The sequence below is a fragment of the Phodopus roborovskii genome, unplaced genomic scaffold, assembly GCF_943737965.1.
Source record: "Phodopus roborovskii unplaced genomic scaffold, PHOROB, whole genome shotgun sequence".
Classification (NCBI taxonomy): Eukaryota; Metazoa; Chordata; class Mammalia; order Rodentia; family Cricetidae; genus Phodopus; species Phodopus roborovskii.
In genome coordinates this window covers 58297771-58321315 of record NW_026126407.1, presented here as the reverse complement: position 1 = coordinate 58321315, position 23545 = coordinate 58297771, and the positions used below count along the sequence as shown (strand labels likewise).

General features: G+C 42.1%; 1 protein-coding gene across 1 annotated transcript in view; it reads left to right on the top strand.

Moving 5' to 3' along the window:
* The window catches only part of Cpped1 (calcineurin like phosphoesterase domain containing 1), a 119449-nt gene that overhangs the window by 5638 nt on the left and 90266 nt on the right, over window positions 1–23545 (top strand). The window contains 1 exon segment of the mRNA XM_051181449.1: window positions 13299–13517. Coding sequence (XP_051037406.1) covers window positions 13299–13517 — 219 coding nt within the window.

Below are 23545 nucleotides of genomic sequence, written 5' to 3'. Positions count from 1 at the left end.
CTCCACATCCTCTCCAGCATAAACTGTCTTTGGTGGTTTTGATTTTAGCAATTCAGACAGGAGTGAGATGATATCTCAGAGTTGTTTTGGTTTGTATTTCCCTAATGGCTAAGGATGTTGAGCACTTTTCCTAAGAGTCTTTTAGCCATTTTAGATTCCTCTATGAGAATCTCTATTTAGTTCTGTACCCCACTTTTTAATTGGATTATTTAGTGTTTTGGTAACTAGCTTCTTGAGTTGTTCGTATATTTTGGAGATTAGCCCTCTATCAGATGTGAGGTTGGTGGAGATCTTTCCCCACTCTGTGGGCTGCTGTTTGATCTTGTCAACTGTGTCCTGTGCCTTACAGAAGCTTTTCAGTTTCAGGAGGTCCCATTTATTAATTGTCGATCTCAGTGTTTGTGCTACTGGTGTTATGTACAAGAAGCCGACTTCTGTACCAATTCATACAAGGGTACCTCCCACTTTCTCTTCTAAGAGATTTAGTATGGCTGGGCTTATGTTGAGGTCTTTGATCCATTTGGACTTCAGTTTTGTGCATGGTGATAGGTAAGGATCTATCTGCAGTTTTCTACACACCAGTATCCAGTTATGCCAACATCATTTGTTGAAGATGCTTTCTTTTTTCCATTGTATAATTTTAGCATTTTTGTAAAAAATCAGGTGTTCATAGGTGTGTGGGTTAATATCAGAGTTTTCAATTTGATTCCATTGGTTTACCTATTTTTGTGCCAATACTAAGCTGTTTTCAGGACTCTATAGAGCTTGAAGTCAGGGATGGTGATGCCTCTGGAAGTTACTTTATTGTACAGGGTTGTTTTGGATATCCTGGGTCTTTTGTTTATCTGTATAAAGTTGACTGTTGTTCTCTCAAGGTCTGTGAAGAATTTATCTGGGACTTTGATGGGGATTGCATTGAATCTGTAAATTGCTTTTGGAAAGATTGCCATTTTTACTATGTTGAACCTACCTATCCAAAAGCATGGGAGATCTTTCCATTTTCTGATATCTTCTTATTTCTCTCTTTAAAGCCTCAAAGTTCTTACTATATAGGTCTTTCACTTATTGGTTAGCATTACCCAAAGATTTTTTATGTTGTTTGTGGTGAGTGTAAAAGGTGATGTTTCTCTGATTTCTTTCTCAGCCCTTTTATAGTAGGGCTACTGATTTTTTTTTTTTTTAATTAATCTTGTACCCTGACACTTTGCTGAATGTGTTTATCAGCTGTAGGAGTTCCCTGGTAGAGTTTTACAGGTCACTTATGTAAGCTATCATATCATCTGCAAATAGTGAAAGTTTGACTTCTTCCTTTCCAATTTGTATCCCCTTGATCTCCTTTTGTTGTCTTATTCCTCTAGCTAGATTTTCAAGTACAATAATGAAGAGCTATGGAAAGAGTTGACAACCTTGTCTTTTTCCTGATTTTAGAGGAATTGCATTGAGTTTCTCTCCATTTAGTTTGATGTTGGCTGTTGGTTTGGTGTATATTGCTTTTATTATGTTTAGGTATATCCTGTTATCTCCGATCCCTCCAAGATCTTTATCATGAAGGGGTGTTGGATTTTGTATCCCTGGTGCACAAAAGGACTTTGGGAGCACATTCCCCATGGAGGGACACTCCCATAACCTAGAGGCAGGAGGGAGGGCCTAGTCCCTACTCCAAGTGACTTGACAGATTTAGATGACCCCCTCCAGGAAGGCATCACCCTACATTGTGGAGTAGGGGGGATGGGAGGGTGGTCGGGGGCATGGGAGGGTGGCAGAGAGGGAGGGAGGGATGGAGAGAGAACTGGGATCGATATGTAAAATAAGAAAAGTAAGTAAATAAATAAATAAAATAAAAAATAAGCATTAGCATCCACAGACTGGGGACAAGTCAAAGCAAGCCCCACTGGGGCCAGGTGCAGAATTATACAGAGCACAGGAGGGTGGAGTGCCACCAAGGCCTGAACCACTAGCTGGCCTCTGAATGACACTGTCTTCTGCAGAAGTCTTCCCTTCCAGGCATCCTATGACATCTTATCAAAGAAGGCTAACAGACAAGTTTTACATCTGTGCACTGCCCACATCTGAACTTTGCTGCATGCCCCAGGGAGGAAGGGGCATTGATGCAGGGCTGGGGCAATGGCAGACCCAGCAGCTTAGGAACACCTGGCCTTCTGCCCCCCAACCAAGTCTGATGTACAGGTTAATAAGTGACCACACTCTGTGTAGCCTTCTGAAAGACAAGAAAATATATGCCAATGTCACTTGTCTTCATTTACAACATGGGACAGAGCTTGGTTGATCTGCCTTAAGGCACAGCTGTGATCAAATACACATTGGCTGGTTTGTGCTGACTTCCTATACAAGGGGAACCAAGGCATTTCATGATATAGGTTTTTACTCTAGTGAACAGGCAAGTCTAGAGACCTTTGCTTTAATGACAAGCGACACTGGAACAGAGCAAGGTTTCTATCCATCCAGGCTACTCTCTCACCCCGGCATTTCCAGTTCAGCTGAAGCTGAGAGATCTTAGTGGTCTTTGCATTGTCTGTCTCTTCTTATGCACATTATCCCTGGTCTTGAGGGTGCACTGACTTCATCTACCATTCTTCATCTACCCAGTTGCCACCACAAGGACCCTGGCCACCTTCAGCTCACACTTGAACAGTACCAGAATTTTTTTGCATCCACTCTTGACATTGTAGTCTCCTGAGTAACCACTTTGGGAAATGTTGGGTATTCTTTACTTGTTTTGTTTTGTTGATGTTGTTTGCAGTACTGGGGTGAAATTCATGGCTTCCCACATTCTAGGCAAGTACTTTTCCAGGGGCTACACCACTAGCCCCAAGATGATTGCCTCAAATAAGTTTGGGATCTATCATACCCAGACTAGGTTTTCTCTGTCTCTCTTTCTCCCTTATGTATTCTTGACATTGTAGGTGAAGAAGCCTGTTGATTATCTCTTATAAATTAGGTCCCCAATACTAACCCTTTCTTGTCCTTGATGACACTTAGGACAGTTCAGAACACACTTTCTTCTTACGACTCTGCTCTTCTTTCCTCCCTCCAGACTGTGAATGATTCCTGTCCAGATTTGGACAGTGATTAATGGTCAAGCACGTTCAGCAGTCATGTGATAATGTATAAATGGATGGATCCTCTGTGTGTTTCTGTCTGACATGACAAAAATGAAACCAAGGTATTAGAAAAACCACTGGTATTCCTCAGGACCACACTGGACAGCTGTGTAGTGTGCATTTACCAGAAGCATCTGTGGGAGAAGTCTTCCCACTTGATAGCTGGAAGAATGCTTACCTTCTTTCCGCTCTCAAGGTTTGGTTTACTAGCCTGGCACCACAAGACTACATCTGCCCAGAGGAGACACCACTTCCGTGTCTGCCCCAAGCTCCAGTGAGTTAGCAGCTGCCTGTGTCTTGGTAGGCAAATAGGGACATAGAGCAAAGGTTTAGCCAACATCTACTCAAAACAAATACCCCCAAAATGTCACAAGAAGGTTATGGAGATGTCTTACTATTCTGTAACTTGTCCAAAACAAGTTGGCCAAAGTCAGTGATGCTAAGAGCCATCTGGCCAATAAATCCTGGCCTACCTGTTGTCTTGTCTCCCAAGGGTTTGGCAGGTCTTCAGTCTTGGGTGGTAAGTGTGCTGCCAAGCCTTGAGTCCAAAGTCTTTGTGTCTCAAAATATTTTTGTTGTGTTGTTCTTAATGCATTTGAACTAAAAATAGGATAAATTTACCCTGGTACCTTAGGCAATTGATTTAGCAGTTTTGAGGAAGACTGTTATGGTTAATCCTTTGGGGAGAAGAGTCAGTTCCCAAAGGACACTTTAAAATTGCTTTTTGCATACTGGATAGCTTACCCTTTCATGTGCATGGCTTGTGCCTTCTATCACATGAACAGAGTTGTGTAGCTGACAGTGCAGTCAACTGTAGATCCCCACCATCCTGAAGAGGAACCCTGTACTCTTATAGTTGCCACCAGTGCCTAGACCCTGAAGAAGCATTATGGCAGGATGCCATCGTCTGCCACATCCAGCCTGGACATTTTATGATGAGACTATTGCTAGACTAGAAAGAGTCCCAGAGTAGTGAATATTGTTTAGCAACTTTTTGCCCACTAAAATAAGATTAGTCCCCTGAGAAGAAAAAGGGTTTTGCTGAAGACATTTAGATTGCAATTTACCATGCAGATTGCTGCCGGGAGGAACTGCAAAAAATTGTATTTTGCTGGCATTTGCTCTTTAGCCTAACAGCCTCCAGGCAGCTACAAGGCTTTCCTGTCTTTGCTGTTTTGTAACCAAAACAATATTCATGGTATGGGAAAGGTAAGGGTGTTGGGACAAAGATTGCAGATGGTTATTCTAAAATGTCACCAGCTGTTTTCCTGGAGACAGAGACATGGGCCAAACTCCAGAAGCCTGTCTCTACTAAGACAGAAATCATGGTGACTCTGAATGGTAAGTATAGGTAGCTTACTTTGGACCATTTATTCTGAGCCTCGTTCAAATGTTTTGGATGTGTTAACTAATTGTCCATGAAGAGTTGCCTTTCTTCATTCTCTGCAGATGAGGAGACTGAATGCCAAAGAGGGTAAGGAGCTTGAATTTTTAGTGAAATAGAAATGGATCAGGGCATGAATTCTTAAAATTCAGATTCTGGACTATAAGGGACAGGTAAGGGTAGGTCATGTACAGTTTCATCCCAGCTTCCTGTTCTAGCTTTGTGGTCCTTTGCCTTATCTCACCCAGGAGTATGTCTCTACCAGTATCCTGCTAGTCAGTCTTGTGACTCTCCTAATTACTCCTAAGATTCTAACAAGGATGTATCAAATAACAGCCTCATTCTGTCCACCTTCCCCACTGTTCTGGAAGGCCTCAGAAAATAGGACCTGCCTGCATTGTCTATGGTTGAATGTCTAGAATTACACGTGGCCCACACCACAAAGGCATGTCCACAGTATAAGGTGTTCACCTTCTTTTGAGACAGTCTTACTGTGTGGACTCATGGCCCTCCTGCCTCAGCCTTTCTGTACGCTGGCTGGGGTTACAGGTGTGCACTGTCATGCTCAGCTCCTGTGTGTTTGAATGAAAGAAGGGAGCCAGAGTGGCCTCTGCTTTCCTGGGTAATGGCAGGCTCTGTGGAGATAGCAGCTGGGCTTCCCAAGGTAGAGTTGAAAGTGTGGAAAGAAGCGCTTAGAGGGATGGGAAGTGTGGGTCTGAGAGGAGGCCATCTTGGAGGAGTTCCATGGAATGTCCTGAGCAAGGTTTCTCAGCCTCCACATCATGCCATCATTGGCTGCCATAGAGTGGGTCTGGCCTGTGTAGTGGATGTTGGCAGTATGCCTACCTCTTACCTCCTGTGTTCTAGTAGCTCCTCTATGATAGCTAAGATTGATTAGCAACTTAAAAAGACCTAGAATCACCACAGACATGCCTAGGAGGTAGTAACAAGATTGAGACGGAAGACATATCCTATCTGTGGAAAGTACCATTCCATGGTCTGGAGTAACTGAATAACAATGAGAAATTAAGCTGAACAATAACAATTGTTACCATCTGCTTCCCAGGTGTAGATGTGACCAGCTGCCTCAAGATCCTGCCACTGTGACCCCCTGTCATGATGAATTATGCCCTCAGTGATCCCAAATAAACCCTTCTTTCCTTAAGTCATTTTTGTCAGGGGGTTTATCACAACACCAACAACAGTAACTAATACAACCACTCAGTTCCCACTGTGACATCCAAAAACCATCCAATGGCATGGATGTTAAAATGTCTACATTCACCCGGTCTAAGATACAGCTGAAAAAGCCTCCACCTCATCCCAGTCCCCCAGTGTCAGAATGAGCCAGTGCCCAGTGCCATCTCCACTCTTCCTTGCTGTCATCATGTGTTTGCTACATGCCAGCCTCAAGACAGGCCTGAATGACACATGTGTTTTGGAGCGGGAAGCAGATATGAGCCTGCTATGAGTCAGAGCAGTAACTCTCACTGTGGTGCAGGGAGCGATGGGGGAAGGTTTTGGAACAGCACAGTGGCTGTCCTGGGTAGACTGTAGATGTTCTTGAAGCCCTGTTCCAGTTGGAGCAGTGGAGAGGTGACACATGGTACAGGACAGGAACATGTGGTCCTGTTGTAGAAAAGGAATATTGCAGCTTGGCTGGCTGTGTGAACTCAGAGACATGATCCCAAGATCTGTAGACTGAGACTGGAGGTGATAGTGGCAGAGCTTAGGGTACCTTGCAGAGGAGCAGGATGAATAAAGTATGTGAACTGCAAGTGAAATGCATAAATTATATTTGAGCATTTGCAGAAAAGTTAATCTACCTACTGTGCTCTGCTCATTTTAAAGTTAATTCTTCAGTTGTCTACTCATGTGTTATTTTGTGCTAAATTAACAGGAGCCAACACCGCAAATTCTTAAATCATTGTACCCTTTAATGATGTGAAGTAGTTCTGACTGAGGCCTTTTGATCTGACTCCTTTGTTCTGTGATTAACCAAACTCTATTTAGAAAGTGTGGTGGTTTGAAAGAAAATGGCTCCATAGGTTCATAGGGAGTGGCACTATCAGGAGGTGTGGCCCTGGTTAGAGTAGGTATGGCCTTGTTGGAGGAAGTGTGTCACCTGGGGCAGACTTTGAGGTCTCAGAAGTTCAAACCATGCCCAGTGTCACATTCACTTCCTTCTGCCTGTTCCAATTAAATGTTCTCCTTTATAAGAATTGCTGCAGTCATGGTGTCTCTTCACAGCAATAGAAATCATAATTAAGAAAGTGTGATTTTTTCCCCCTTTGTAAAAATTGAGACATGTGTTTATTATTGTAGTTTACCTTTACTTACTTGGGGCTCTTTTTAAGTGCATATTGTGAGTGTATACATATTATAACATCAGGCATTAATGACACTGTGATACTCCTTAGCCTTTTCCTAGTCATGAGATGAGAACAGTGATTTATTTCCTTTGGAGACTGCATTTATTATAGTCAGTGACTAGTAGGCAATAGCAAAAGAATCTATGATGTTTTTAATTTTAAGAATATATTAAAAGCTTCCACTAACAATTGACAGATATACTCAAATGGTAATAAAAGTGAGCAAGAGGAAATACATTTACAGAAATGGGTCCAAGAAGACATTTATTTTGTGATACTGGAAGTACAGACTGTAGAGAGAACTTCAGTTTGAAGGTCTGTCTTCACAGAATTTAGCACATAAACACTCTCACAGGAAGACATAAGAGGAGGTAGTGTATGAATTCTTGCAGGCTTTTAAGATTTGTCCCTGTGCCAAGGTGATGTGTACTTGCTTAAACAGCTGGAAAATCTCAGGCTTTTTCTGTGACTAGTTTATTATCACCTGAGATCCACTATTAATCCCTTAATTTTGCAAGTTGGTTGCCATGATAGTCTCTTTATCAGGCAGCAGAAATCAGACTTAGCCTTGTAACTCTGTGAGCAACAGATGAATTGGGTTGATAAGGCAAAACTTTTTCTTTAAAAAATATTTTTTTAATTAAAAGTGTGATTTAGAAATTGGTGGCAACCATGAGGCATTGGCTTGTGACTTCTGCGTAATCCCAGCTGTATGACCACCTGATCACAAATGGGGTGGGCAGGACACTTGAATCTGCTTTTACACCTTGTATGTCATTTGGGTCTCCTCTTTCTCACCTTGAGCAAAATAGAAAGGTTTCCATAGATGGGAGACAGGTGGTGAATTGGCTCTCTGTGAGCTAGAGCAAGTTCAGGGGTATGTAGAAAGATCTCACAGTTGCAGCCAATCTTTGACATGTGTCATATGAGCATAGTGAGGCCAGATATACATACATACATACATACATACATACATACATACATACATACATATATCCAGCAACAGATTTCAAATTTTGTAAACAGTGTGTGGGTCTAACAGAACACATCTGCTAGCCAGACCTTGAATTTGGCATGTCTGGAGGAGATCACCAATTAACAGCCTCAGAAGCTGGGTGTATGGGCAACAGTCGTACCCTGAGTCAGCCCTGTGCTGTTGGCAGGAACTGTGGGCACCACAGACTACTGGGAAACAGTGCTGGGCCTTGCCAGGTTTATTTTATACATTTATCTCATTTACTGAATCACTACATTTGAAGAAAACTTTTTGGAGACCAAATGTCTACATGGAGATCAACCACTTTTGGGGAGCCAGGTTTATGGATCTCTCTAGCCAGAGATACTCAAGGGCTCTTGGGCAGAAGGTATTAGCTGTGTGACCTTGAATTCCAGTCCTAAAAATACTTGCTATCTCAGCACTGCACCTTTGTTTAATAAAAAACTGGTTAGTCAATTTTTAGAAATTTATCATAACTCAGGTAGCTTCTGTTACTAAACGTTTTAGCTTCCTATGGATGGGCTTTATTCTGTTCAGTACTAGAAAGTCAGTAGTGAACTTGAAGTTAACTGAGCAAAGTGCATGAGCAGCCAGGCCTGGGTCTTTTGTTTGTTGTTTGGTTTGGTTTGGTTTGAGATAAGGTCTTATATAGTCTAGGCTAGCCTTGAACTCTCTATATAGCTGAAGCTAACCTTGAATACTTTATCCCAGTGCAGGGTTACAGGTGTGTGCCATCACCTAGTCCAGACCTTTATATTAGTGTGTATGGCTGACTCAACAATGCCTCCCGATCCTGCCTCCTGGAATCCCTTGCCTATGGGATGATGATCCTGTGTCCTTGGTGTTGGCTGGCCTATAAACTTTGTGTGTGTGTGTGTGTGTGTGTGTGTGTGTGTGTGTGTGTGTGTGTGTGTGTGTTTTGCTATCTTAGTGTTGTAGAAATTTCTTTTAACATGGGAAGGATGTTTTATTGAGGGAAGAGAATGGGGAAGGGAAGAAAGAGGGGAAAGAGAAGAAAGAAAGAGAGAGAGAGACATACAGAGATTTGCCTGCCTCAGAAAAATCTGCAAAAAAAAAAAAAAAAAAAAGAAAGAAAAGAAAAAAAGAAAGAAATGAGTTACATTTGTATATGCTGCAGAACATTTGTTTAATGATGCATAGATGTGTTCCATTCCTTCATGTTGTATTTAACTCTGTAAAGTTGTGTTATTTTGCCTGTCTAAAACACCTGATTGGTCTAATAAAGAACTGAACAGCAATAGCTAGGCAGAAAAAGGATAGGTGGGGCTGGTGGACAGAGAGAATAGATAGAAGGAAAACAAGAAAGATCAAGAAGTGAGAAAAGAAAGGACAAGCCTTGTAGCCACACAGCCAGCCACAGGGTAAGAGTGAAAGTAAGATATACAGAAGGAAAAAAAGGGAAAAGCCCAGAGACAAAAGGTAGATGGGATAATTTAAATTAAGAAAGGCCACTAGAAATAAGCCAAGCTATACCAGGCATTTATAAGAAATAATAATTCTCCCTATATTTATTTGGGAGCTGGGTGGTGGGTCCCCCAAAGAGTAAAGAGTCAAAAACAGCTAACTACTTCTGAGGGTTTCAGTTGCTGTGTAGAGACAACATAACCATGGCAACTCTCATAAAGGAAAATATTTATTTGGGGTGGCAGCTTACAGTTCAGAGGTTCAGTTCATTATTATCATGGTGGGACATGGTAGCATGCAGGCAGACATGGTGCTGGAGAAGGAGCTGCGAGTCTACATCTTGATCCACAGGCAACAAGAAGTGAACTGTGACACTGGGTGTAGCTTGAGCATAGGAGACCTTAAGGTCCCCTACCCCTTGACACACATCCTTTGAGAAGGCCACATCTCTGAGAAATGAAATGTAGGCATATATCACTGTGAATCTATGTAATAAAACACTGTCTGGCCAGTAGCCATGCAGAAAGTATAGGTGGGGCTACCAGACAAGGAGAATGCTGGAAAGAAGAAGGCAGAGAAAGAGAGCTGCCAGGGAGATGCCCTATAGCTACCAGAAAGATAGGTTACTGGGCATTCTCCAGTAAGCCAAAACCACATGGAGATACATAGATTAGTATAAATGAGTTAATAATCAAGAGAGAGCTAGCCAATAAGAAGCCTGAGCCACCAGCAAACAGTTTATAATTAATATAATCCTCTGTGTATTTACTTGGGACTAAATGGCTGCAGGACCAGGAGGGACAGAAACTTTATCTACACATCACCGTGCTGTTGACTGCTTGGCCTTGATTCACATTAAGTTGATACTAAAGACCATTAGCCCCCGAGCAAAACCCTAAAAGATGTTTTGCAAGTGCAGCACCCTGAGCCACAGCTGTCCTACTAGGTAAATACAGTAAGTGACTATTAAATGTGCAGAACTGTCATTTGCTTTATCTGTGAATGAGACAGTCTGGAAAGCTTTGACTACAAAGGCTGATTAATTGACTAGTTTGCAATATTGCAAGTCCAGAGCCAAATTACCTTGGGCCATTTTCAGCCCATTTAGGAGTCACGTACTGCTTTCCTGTATATATGGCCTCATATCTTTGTGGCTGTTAGTTAAGTCATTTAGACAGTGCAAACAAAGCAATAGCTCCTAGCAGTGAAAAGGCTTAGAATGTCATCACATAGTGTCGCAATCCTATAACTGAGCTATTCTGTGACTGCCCACCTGATGTTTTTGAAGACTGTCTTGATTTATGATTTCCTTTGTTCTTTTATTCAAAAGCTTCATGAGAGCTGGAGAAATGGCTCAGAGGTTAAGAGCACTGACTGCTCTTGCAGAGGTCCTGAGCTTTTGCAGAGGTCCTGAGTTCAATTCCCAGCAACCACATGGTGGCTCATAACTATCTATAACAAGATCTGGTGCCCCCTTCTGGCTTGCAGGAACATATGCAGGCAGAACCCTAGATACATAATAAATAAATAAATAAATAAATAAATAAATAAATAAATAAATAAAATCTTTAAGGAAGGAAAACCGACAAAAATTAAAAAGCTTTATGAAACTATTTCCATGTTGGAAATGGAATTTGAAGTCACCTGAATCTGTGTCCTGGGACATGATCACATTGTCTCATATTTGACTCCAGAATAAACTCTTTTTTCCCCTATGTGGTGAAAGCTGTATTTTTGAACCAGCAATTTGTATCTGTTTATTTTGTGCTTCATCATCATAAAATTGACACTCTAACTTTTTACTAAGTAAATATGTAATGAAAGATTTATCTTAATAGCTCCAAGGACTATTGACTTTTTGAGGCTCTTGGCTCTTTGTCATGGGAAACCACTTGTTAAAGTGTTTGCTGCAGGAAACTTTCCAGACTGTATCAGCAGGTTGATTTACTCTGTGACCTTGGGTGTCACACACCTCCAGGGTCTACTTCTGGTTAATTTATGTTTTAAATAGCTCTGCAGAGGGCCTCAGAAATCAGAACATAGCTAAAAGCCATCAGCGGCATACAAAGGTTGCTATTAAAATAATAGGAAAATGTTACTAACAGTTAACTTTAAACTACAGAGCAGCATCTAGTAGGGTTTTTTAAATTTTATTTGTTTGTTTATTTATTTATTTATTTATTTATTTTTATGAAATGTATTTGGCTCTTGAGGAAAAGTCTCTCCCCTTGACTCTTTGTCTCCAGCCTGATTTGTAGTTATCTATTGCCACCAACAAATCACCCTGAAATTCAGCCGTGTGATGCAGCAAGGCTGTATTGTCAGAGCCCCCTTTGGGGATCCGGGTACATCATTGCTGGGTTCTCCTATCCGAAGTTCAGTAATGGACATCTCTCTTCCTGCTCCACACACATGGCCACTGTCAAGATGCAGTTCTTTCTGGGAGGTTGACCTGGCTCTTCCTTCTGTCCCTTGCCATGTTGGCTACTCCACAGGGCAGTTTAGTATATGATAGCTTTTGTTTTCTTCTGAGACACAATCTCTCTGTGTAGCCCCTGGCTGACCTGGAATGTGTCTGCCTTCTGAGCACTGAGATTAAAGGCATGCACCACTGTACCAGCTTGATGTGACAGCTTTTGACTGTGGAGCAAGAGAAGGAGAGGGAGGAGGATCACTGTCATCTTCCAGCCTGTATCTGAAGGGACAGGTGGTTAACTGTATTCTGTTTATTGGAAGCAGGTGCAGTCCATACTCAAGGTTACTAAGGATGTGAATGCTACCAGGAAATACCTTTGGGGACTACCTTGGTTTTCTATCACACACAGTAAGGACTGAGTGTATATGAGTTCAATCCTTCAAGTAGAGCTTGTTCTCTGTCCTACACAGTGAAATGCACACCAGAGACCCAGACACCAATTGCTTACAATGAGCTCAGGTTGGTTGTGGATAGATTTAACAGCCATGATACAGATGAAGTACTAGTGGGTATCCTTTGTTCTGCGGGTTTGGTGACTTTATAATATGTTATATTCTTGAAATTTGCTAACGATAGATACTAATTTTTCTCACCACCCCCACATAAAGGTTGACATGGTAGATATGTTAATTTGTTTGATTGTGGTAATTATTTCACCATTTGTATGTATAACAACTCTGTGTGTGCTCTTGTGTGTATGTGTGTGTGTGTGTGTGTGTGTGTGAGTGAGTGTGTGCTCACATGAGTGGGTGCACATGTGGCTTTTTCTTTCTTTTTTTGGGGGGTGGTCACTTCTATCCCATTTAAACTGGAAAAAATAAAGTTCCCATATTCATTCTCACAGTGTGCTGATACCCAATTTATACTGTCTTTGAAATTTAGCATTGATATTTTTCTTTCTTTTTCTTTTTTTTTTTTTTTTTTTTTTTTTTTTTTTTTTTTTTTTTTGTCTTTCACATTGATTTACTCATCTCAATATTTCAAGACTTTATTCCTGGCACTGCATCTCCCACCAGATAGCCAGAGCTTTGAACGCCAAGTTTTATAATTAAAATTCTGTTACATTCCCCCAAAACAGCATAAATGGTGCCATTAAGTCTGGAAGAAAAGATTCGTAAGCACTTTACCTAGTAATTTAAATATAACACTCTGGCAGCATTGGTTTAGGGTATTTTCAATTCCAATTAGAACACTATTACTGAACATTAATATCTCTGCACTGTGTTCCATTGTAGTCTCTGGCTCATTTTGGATGTCTAGCTTTTAAACAAACAGCTTGGGTACATGGCTATAGCAATCCACGTCATTTCCAGTGGCCTTTGGCAATCACCAGGTCTCCAGCATAATTGGTGTAAATCAAAATCCTCTAGACAGTAACAGAAAAATGGTATGTTTGGACAGCACCTTATCAAAATGACCTACTTAACTTAAGAAAAATATTGTTTCCACTTGCATGGTAGCCTGGACACCTTCACTGACAGATTTTCTATCACCCCCTCTCCTACTTATTTTTTTGTCTTAGAAAAGGAAATGGAATGGAGAGGCCCATTTTACTTCATCCAAGGTGCAGACCCCCAATTTGGGCTGATGAAGGCCTGGTCCACTGGGGATTGTGGCAATGGTGGCGATGAGTGGGAGCAGGAGATCCGTCTCACTGAGAAAGCTGTTGAGGCCGTCAACAAGCTGAGCCCCAAACCCAAATTCTTTGTTCTTTGTGGGGACCTCATCCATGCCATGCCAGGTAAGCCTTGGGATGTCAAGAGGCATCTTTTCTTCTTTAGCTAATCCTGACCAAATATAGGCAGGAAAAGTAGATTTTCCTCTGAAGACATCTCTGTTTGCTATTGTTCTTACTTTTCAAGGTGGTTGTGGTATCTTTGTATATCAGGAAATGCATGCTCACTTTATATTTAGAACTTGGTAAGATTAATCACAGTAATTAGGCCCAGTGACAATTCTGTTGATCCAAGTTTAGTAGGAAAACACACCCCTATGTCACCTTGCAACGTTTCCAATGACAGACATTACCACTTGTAAACACCACTTTTTGTAATTTGTAACTCTAATCTGTAACAGTAATCTGGTCCCTTCTTGGGTTGTCTCTCTTTTTAAATTCTTATTTTATGTGTATGGGTGTTTTACCTTTGTGTATGTATGTGCACCATGTGCGAGGTACCTGCACAAACCAGAAAAGGCATCAGATCCCCTCAAACTGGAGTGCCAGACTTTTGTGAGATACAATGTGGGTTCTAGAAATTGAACCTAGGTCCTTTGCAAGAGCACAAAGCACTCTTAACCACAGAGCCACCCTTCTAACCCTACTCTTTTTGCTTTTGCACTTTTATTTTTCCCATGTGTGTTGTTGCTTAGGTGTAGCTGGATCCAGGGGCTCAGAAGTTGTTATCTGAATTTGATCTCTCCATCTCTCCACTATGCTCTCCTCTTAGTTAACTTTATTTATTTATAGTAGCTATAAACCTAGGGAGTTCTAGGTTTATAGAACTTACAACAGAAACAATAGCTATAGGCAAACTAAGGTTCATTGATCAGCACACAATTGCTGTTTCTGAATGGTCTGCTTTGCAGTTAGCTGGTGTCCTCATGATGAAGGGGCCCCACGTGACATCAGCTTGGTGCTGTTGCTCAGTCCCACATGGTGGGCAAAGGTCTGCTTCTATTGACCCTTGAACATCGATACATATTATTGATACATAGATACAAAATTAGCATTTTTCTGTTCAGTGGCTTCAGGATATCATGAGGCTCTCTGGAATTATATAACATGTTCTCATGGATGTTTACCAACTTGTTCTGAATTATGTTAATATATTCAGTCACATTTAAAAATCAGATGTGAAATAAAAGCCTTGCAATTACATTGCTTCTTAAGTACAATATATGCAACACACATAAATGAAAAGATACATTTTTATGATCAGCCCTAACCATTGGTCAGATGATCTTAAAATATGAGCCTGCATATTTCTGAACATATATATATTATACAAGGTGACTGGATCAGAACTTAAAATCTCCTCTGAAGATTTGGACTGTTTGAGGGCTTTTAGCTGAGACAGATAGAGGACTTTTTGAATATTTTGAATATTTTTGAATATTTGTCTGAGATTAAACAGGATGTTTTAAAGCTAGTTACAACTTTTTAATAGGCAGTAAGTTGCTTCGCTCATTTAGCACATGTGCCAGGGCTGACTAGAAGAATAATTATTTGCTTTGACTGCTTAGCACATTGTTAATGACCAAATGCATATATTAATAAGCCAATAAAATCAGGAGGCATGCTTTTAATTCTAATATAAATAGTATCTTGGGTCAAATGGATATTAACTCAAAATGAAGCAGAAGAACTTCCCAAATAATGAATTTTTTAGTGAAAATACTAATATGCTTTTTCATTATAACTATCCATTGTAACATTCATTCATCCATAGCTATTCATTGAGTGCACAGTAAGTGCCAATTACAGCACTGATCCCTGTGGGTATAATAGTGGAAATGAGAGACTAAGTCCTTTTGCAGAGCTGAGAGTTTATGCATATGTGATGGGGTCCAGCTTGGTTTTGGACAAGCATGTCTTCATTTTACAGGTGCCTTTGCAGTTTTTTGTTTTCTATTATAGCTTCTCTGTGAGATTAGCCACATTAAAAATGGCAAATTAAGATCTTGTACATGCTACTGAGACCATTGATTTCTAGTCCTTTAGCTCTTAAAAGCCCAGGGTGACTTTTGTAGGCTCTGCTGACACTGAGTCATCGACCCACTGAAAGTGTCCCCAGGAGCCTTGTTAGAGTCGAGTAGTACTATGTGGATGACCAGTCGGAACATGATGGTATAATTATGGATCAAGATTGCAGTGAGCCTCTTGAGTGTTACTGACACATGTGTTTATCCATGTATATATTGACATCTGTAACTCCATGAAACGAACAGCACAGGTCAATTCTTCCCTTATATAAAATGTCCTGGAAGAGTTCTTGAATGTTACCCCTGCCTGAGCAACTGTGGCATGCTTGAGTTTCTAGTGAGTTGAGGCAAGCCTGTGCTTACATCATTCATCTTCTGCTGAAACAGCGCACACTCACTCAGACAGATGTGGAGGCGTCAAGTACAATATGAATCTGCAGGGTTGTGCTCAGAAGCCTCCCATCAAGAAGCTGCATGCATTTCTTGGCTTGTTATGCATCTTCAAAGCCTATTGTCCTGTGGCTTTTCTCTGGCCTTTGTTCCTGTCTCTGGGAAACAAAGGCTTCTTTCTTGTTTTGTGATTCCCCAAATTAATTTCCCTACATCTTTTACATGGCAAACACATATTAATTTCAAGGTTTAAATGACCCTTAAGGGTTGAATTTTTAGGACCATTTCTGTTGGGACCAAAGGGCCACAGTGTGAAACTGGAGCTAATTCCAGAGATGACTGGGACAAATTATAGGAGAAGGTATTTGTGAGTGAGAGTAAGCTACTTAAATGGAAAAGTCTTCAAGGTAGAAAAGGACTAGACTTAGCAGAAATGGCTGGAGAGGGCCATTGAGGGGCCAGGTATTAAGGGATGGGAATGTGAATTAGAGATACTAATAAATGAGATTGTGTTTTTCCTTCTGGTAAAAGGCCAGAAAAGCAATTTTTCTTCTGGCTTGGTAGCCTTTGTGGTAAACTAGATGCAAAGGGATGAGCTAAAGTCCAGATAAAAGTTGTCAGAGCCCAATAAGCATCCAGACACTTTCCCCCACTTGACAACTTCTGCTTTTGTGAAGAAAGAGTAAGTTGAGAAAGGAAGGCATTGAGCAAACATGAATGTGTTGGTATGCTGGGCTTTAGGCAAGGAATGGAGCCATTTGTCTTTCTGTTGCTTACACAGTTCAAGAGGTTGACGTTCATTTTTCTCAGGCCAAGCAGAAAAACATATGAACAAAATTCTGGTACAAGACAGACTCTGATAAGCAAAGCCTCAGAGGCATAATTTTAAAACAAAAGCCAGGATTAAGGCTCTGGCCAGCAAGGGGCCTTATCTTAGCCCCACAACATCATGAAGTTCACCTTCCCCAAAGCTTAGTTCTAAGGTCCTAAAGGGCAGTGTGCATGTGAAGAGTGTGTGGGGTTAAGGGAGGGAATTTATGTCAGATGAGCTTGTGTTAGCTGCACATGGTAGGCACCCTACTATAAATTTCTACAATAGATGAAATTTAATTTGTGAAATCCATACTCTGTGCCTATTCTGTATTGTGTTCTAGATGTTTCTGCTGCCAGTGAATGAAATGGGTGAAACTGTGGAGAGACATAGTATCCTCCCCCCCCCCCCCCCCACACACACTTTACTCTCAAAGGATTCAAGGTAGAATAGATCTGGGTCTTTCATTCACTTTCTAAGTTGTGTGAGCAATGTGTGACTAGGCTGTCTGCAAAGATTGAAACCTTCAATTTCTTGACATGGAGTCACTGTAGTTCCTAGTATGTATATGTGCAACAACCTTTTCTGAAGTCTGAACACAATCACATTGAACACATTGTTCTGTGGTTCATTTCTTCCCGTTGCAAGTGTCTGAACAATCCTTCTGTGTTGCTGTATATAGACAGTGTCACACTTCAGGTCCTCGGATGGGAGTTGCCCAGCTGTCAGCCTTCTCTCCTGGTCATACCTGTTGAGATAATGTCCTTGAGATAATCAAGGGTGAGAGGTCATCTGAATAGTGCTACAGAAGATCCTCGGCTGTGCCCCTGTACCTTCAGCAGCCTTTCCGCTTTGTGCTTCCTTGGGGACAGGACTGACCAACACTTCCTTCCATGTGATCCCTTTCGTGTAACCGACAGCCTCGGTCCCTGTGACACAGGTGGTTAGGCTGCTGTGCTGTACACCACATCTCAGAAAGTTTCCACTGCATGGAAGCCCTGCATCCATCATAAAATGGGCCTGCTCCTTAAAAAGAAAAACTCAGTTACTTCACATCTGTTTCCTCCACTCTGTAATTAGCCTTACATTTTTATTTTTATGTGTCTACCCCAAGAAATGCCTAGATTTAAAGACAATTTACAGTACAGTTTCATATACAGAGACAAAAAGGGATTTATTTGCTTGCGAGGGTGTGATGGCTTAGTCAAAACATCACCAGGCTTGGGGATGGCGGATGAGCGGGGCTTTCTCAATATTTTTTTTTATTTATTTAATTTATTATTTTACATGTCGATCCCAGTTCCCTCTCCTTCCCTCCCTCTCACCCTCTGTCCCTCCCTCCCTCCTTCCTTCCCTCCCTTCTTCCCTCCCTTTTATCCTCTCTGCCCCCTCACATGCACCCTAACCACCCTCCCCTCCCATCCCCCCACCCCAAATCCATATGTAGGGCAATGCCATCCAGTTGGGGTCATGTAGATCTGACAGGTCATTCGAAGTAGGGACTAGGGCTTTTCTCCTGTCTCTAGGTTAAGGCAGTTATCCCTCCATGGGGGATGTGTTCCCAAGGTCCTTTTGTGCACCTGGCTCCACTGTCTGAGGTCCCTTAGACTGCTCAGTCCTTCTGGCTGAGACCCATATTTGGGGGGCCTGAGTCAGTCCCATGCTGGCTTCCCAGCTATCAGTCTGAGGCCCTTTAGTTACTCCTTGTTCAGGTCAGCTGTCTCTATGTGTTTCTGCAGCCTGGTCTTGTCCTCTCCATCTGCATCTGGGTTCTAGTTCGACTCAGTGTTTAGATATGGGTGTTTGTTTCTGTTTCCAACAGGTATTAGATGAAGGCTCCATGGATAAGTTAGATGTTGATCTCACTATCCGGGAAGGGCATTTATGGTAGCCTTTCCACGGATGCTCAAATTGTTAGTTGGCGGCAGTCTTGTAGGTCTCTAGACCTTTCTTTGTGTTCAATTTTATCTTCAAACCAATATTGGCTCCCTCTTTTATGTTCTCTCTCTTTCTGTCTCTCTCTCTATTCCTACCCAGACTCAATCTTCCTAGTCACATGTGTTTTCCTCTCCTCCCCCTCTCTTTCTCCTACTTCTCTCTCCATTCACTGTCCCCCCCCCACTTCCCCTGTGCTCTGGGCCACTTGTCCCTTCCTGCTTCTGTGAGGGACTTTATATGAATTTCTTAGAATGCACCTTGTATCCTAGTTCCTCTGGTGGTGTGAATTATAGGCTGGTGATCCTTTGCTCTAAGTCTAAAATCCTTCTGCTTCTGTCTACAAGGGTGTCTCTAGAAGTGATAGGCATTTGAGTCTGGATTGAGGATTGACCTGACCCCACCAGTGTGAACAGGTGGCATTCAATGCAGAGGCCACTGTAAAAACAAGGTGGTAGAAGGGCCAATTTGCCTCTTCTTTGAGCTGAGACCATCTCCTTAGATATGACTGCTCCTGGGCCTCAGGCTAGCAGTTCACACCACCAGCCTCAAGGGCAGCTAGGCATGAATTTTTGACCTCAGTAAACATGAGCCAGTTCCCATAATGAACCTGCTCTGCTGATATTCTGTGTAGCTCCTGTTTGTCTCTGGAGAACCCTAACACATAGCTGGCTCTGTGACTCAGAGTGATGGAAGCTCCCAAGGTCCTAGGAGCAGATATGCTTGTGATCTGGTTCCTAATTTCTGCCCCCTCCTGGGGACCCTTGACTCAGCAGACCATACCTGGAAGCCTTTAGGCAAGAACAGGTGGCAGGCTGCTCAGAGGTGCCGGACTACCTCCGCCACAGCAGACCTGCACTGGCCCCTCCACCCTTGCACCCTTCCTTGGGACTTTTTTTTTGAGCCAGTAGATGGAAACACCTAATCCCGAAGAAGCCCTGGCACAGCAACATGGAGTAGACAAAGCTAATGCCTTCTAGCTCCCGCTTAGCTAGCTGGAGAATTTACATCTCTTCTATGCTATTTCTACTCTCATTCTCTGGAGTTAGAACATTCCACCTCTTTCATTGGCCTATTTTCTGCAGCTAAATGAGGTCCTATAAGGGAACTTGATCCTGAAGGAGTTCAGTTATCAGGTAATTGGTCAAGTGATCAGAATGGGAAATGAGCAAAATAATGAGAGGCTGGAAAATGGAAGTTTAACTGCTAAAGCTGCTGTGGAGTGTATTTCTCAGACTCCCAATACTTAGAGGCTCTCTTGTGTTTCAGAGTCTGTGTTCACCTTATGCTTCCTTAATTCACTGGGAAGCCATTGCAGGTTCTGTTTACTGTATATTGTTTGATTTGTATAAAACTTCATTATTCATTTCCATATTTACTGTCTTAATACTATACAGAATTACTGCTGTTGTAATCTGTTGATATTTTTGTGAAGAAAGTTTGTATTAAGCCAGTCCTGGTGGTGCAGGTCTCTGTAAACTCAACCACCCAGTGGGCTGAAGCAAGAGGATTGGAAATCCAGGGTTTTCTTAGGCTACTGAGTGAGTTCCAGGCTAGCCCAAGCAACTTAGTGAGGTTCTGTCACAAGATAAAAAGTCAAAAGAGGCATGGCGCTCTGAGTAGCTATGCACCTGCTTGGCTGTGTGGCCCAGGGCCAGTCCGGGTTGGTGGAAGGGGAAAAGGGACTTTGTATAAATCAGTAGTAACTGGAATTTCTGTGTGGATATTTAGCTGTAGCTTTTAGATGCAAAATTAAATGAATCTTATTTAATAACTTGTATAATTTGAAAACTGGTAGAACCTGATTAAGCTTGATCTGTTAGCAGTGTGGGTCGCATCACCACATGAGTGATATTTATGCCTGCAAAGTTGGATATCAGTGAATTGATGTACCTCAAGCAATTAGCCGAAGATAATGGAAGTGGTTATGGCTTCATAAATTTTCTGAGACTAGATGAAAGCAAATATGTCCAATCAAAGGGGTAAATCATTCCCACAAATGCCAGCTGTGGTAGATTGTGTAGCCATGTTCCCACTCTTCCTGTAACAGAAGTGCCTTTCCTGAGAAGTGTCTCTGGCCCCTGCAGTCACAACTAGTCCCTCATGACTGACTCTTGAAGTTGTCATCAGATTTACTCATTTATTTTTCCAGTTGGTAACAGCAGATACCCTGGTGTGGCTAGCACTGTTTTAGCAAGAAGCAGGAGTATGGCAGACCACAGGAAGCATACAAGCTGGGCAGGAACAGTGACTCCAAGCATAGGGGTTCATGATGAAAACCAGGTATACGCAGATATTACTGTTTGTCTATGAACAGAATCCCTGCATATATCTAAACAGCCCCTGCTTCTGAGCTCACATGTTAGGTCTTGTGGTAACCAGGTGAGCCCTCCTCTACACATCTGTAGGTCAGTTAAAAGAACATGGCTGGTGAAGTCACATGGCTGATATTCAAGTCCTGGCTTGACTGCTTATTGCTGACCTGCCAGGTAAGTTACTTATTTCCTCCTTAGCTATCGAAAGAGGGGACTGTACCAACTTTTTGCTTCTCACAAGAATCCAGTAAGATAATCTGTAAGAGGCTCTAGAGCTCTGGTAGGAATTCAGTGCCCTCTAGTACCTACAGTTGCTGATGTTTTATTTTTATGGGGATTTTTTTTAATGTATTTTATATCTCATATATTTTGCTACTATGTATGTCTATGTCCTATGTGTTCTCAGTACCAACAGAAACCAGAAGAGAGCAGTAGATCCTCTAGAACTGAAGTTACAGATGGTTATGACCCACCATGTGGGTTCTAGGAACCATCTCAGATCCTCTACAAGAGCAACAAATGCTCTTAAGCACAGAGCCATCTCCCCAGCCCCTATTTTATTACATTTTATCTATTTATTAAAATCCATTGCTTTAGCATACAGCCATCACCACAGTCTGCAATACAATATTCTGATAGGCCCAAAGGAAAGCCCGTATTCATCTACCCTACCTACAACCCACACAACTGCCAGTTCACTGCCATCTGCAGATTTGCCTCTTCTGGATGTTTTAGACAATTGAAATCATACAACAGGAGGGTCTGGTTTTTTTCATTTAGCATAGTGTTTCCTTGACTCATATATGCTGGTACTTTTGTTGAATAAATACTTGCTTTTTGAAAATGCCACATTTAATAATCTATTAAAACTACATTTTAATTGTCTTGTGAGATAAATCCTTGCTAGATGTTGAACCAAATGATAATATTAAGGAAAGTGAAAGTTTATCCTCTTCCCTGATGTATGGTACAGTTAGTACAATTTGATACTTTGTAAGCCATTTCTAATTATTACCTCTAATGCCCCAAGAAATCAAATTCCTCACCTCCTTTGGGTTACATGTCCCTTACCAAAGAAGGAAAAGGAGAGAGGGAGCTTTTGTTTTGCTTGTTGTTTGTTTTTTTGAAACAGGATCTTATAAATCTCATTGACTATAGACTTACTGTGTGTAGCTGAGGATAATCTTGAACTTCCTCCTCTCTCTACTTCATGAGTGCCGTAATTACAGGCATGTGCTAGCATGCCCAGTGCTGGGGATTGAACCCACAATGCGTACTAGGATCACTCTACTAGCTGAGTTACATTTCCAGCCTTGGCAGGTTATTATTGGATTGAGAAGGATAAAATAAGACCCCAGGGCACTCGGTAGAAGGAACATCCTAGTGCCCAAAGCTGCTGCAGATCAAAGAGCTGAGTGTCTGCTTGCTGTGGGACCTGACACCTTGTTTCGTCTCTCGATTTTAACAGAAACTGTTTTGTCTGAAAATGAAGCCCAAACTCTCAGGATCTAGAAATAAGCTTACTACAGGGCAGTTACTCAGTTCTCAAATGTTTCCTAAGTCATCATTTAGTCATTTCAGAGAATCCAGCTTTTCCTGATTGATTCCTTGTCCCAAAACCTAAGTGGCCACCAGAATTTGGGAAGGACTCATTATGGGTGACCTCGGTTTTGTGACTGGAATGGGAGGTGCCTCTCACAGGTTCCTGTGTTAGAACATGGGTCTCTAGCTCACAGTGTGGTTGTGGGAGTTTGTGGAGCTATTGAGACTGTGGCTTAATGTGTAGAGGTGGCTTGCTGAGCACCAGCCAAGAAAGTGGTGTCTGCTTCTGGTTCTGGACCTCCTAGGGTGTCTGTGGAAGAAGCCATTGCTCAAAGCTCCCAATGATATGACCAGTCCACTCCAGCCTCCACACCTTCCCCACCATGATGGACTGTGGAGCAAACCCACCTCCTCTCCTCTAAGCTATTCCTGTCTGATACACATCAGAGCCATGATGAGACCTGAGTGATACACATGATGGTGGAGTGATGCTGAGGGAGCTGCACTGTTAGGAAGTGGGGCCTTTGTCTTTCTGCAGAGCCATTGACTCACCCTGCACACCACTCTGTAGTTAGTTTGTGGCCCTTTGGCTTCACCTCAGCTAAGTAAGGGCAGCTTGGACTTCCTGTCACTGTGTCCACCTGGTAAGTTACAGTTGCTAAAGATGAGTCTTTCATCTCATTTCACAGAGCCTTCATGGAAACAGGTAAAGTGAGAAAGACTTGCATTTCTTCTGAATTTGATGACAGCCTGTCTGAGATGCCCTTTTGGATCTAGACCACTAACTGCAAAATGGCCTCTCCTATCTATACCAGTGGTATAGATGGGCCTTGTGGTAAAAATACAAAGGGTGTGTTGCTGTGATCTGGGCCACCCTGGCAGACCTTGGCCACATGGGCATTGCCAAGGTTAGTTTAATAGGAAGATACGGGCTGGGGAGTTGCTGCTCTTTGTTTAACAGACTGGGACAACTGTAGTCAAAGTTGGCACATTTAAAATTTTCACTTATCAGTAAATTAAAACCAACCCCAGGAGTCCCCACTAGGGCTCTGTAAACACTTGTCACATGGTGCG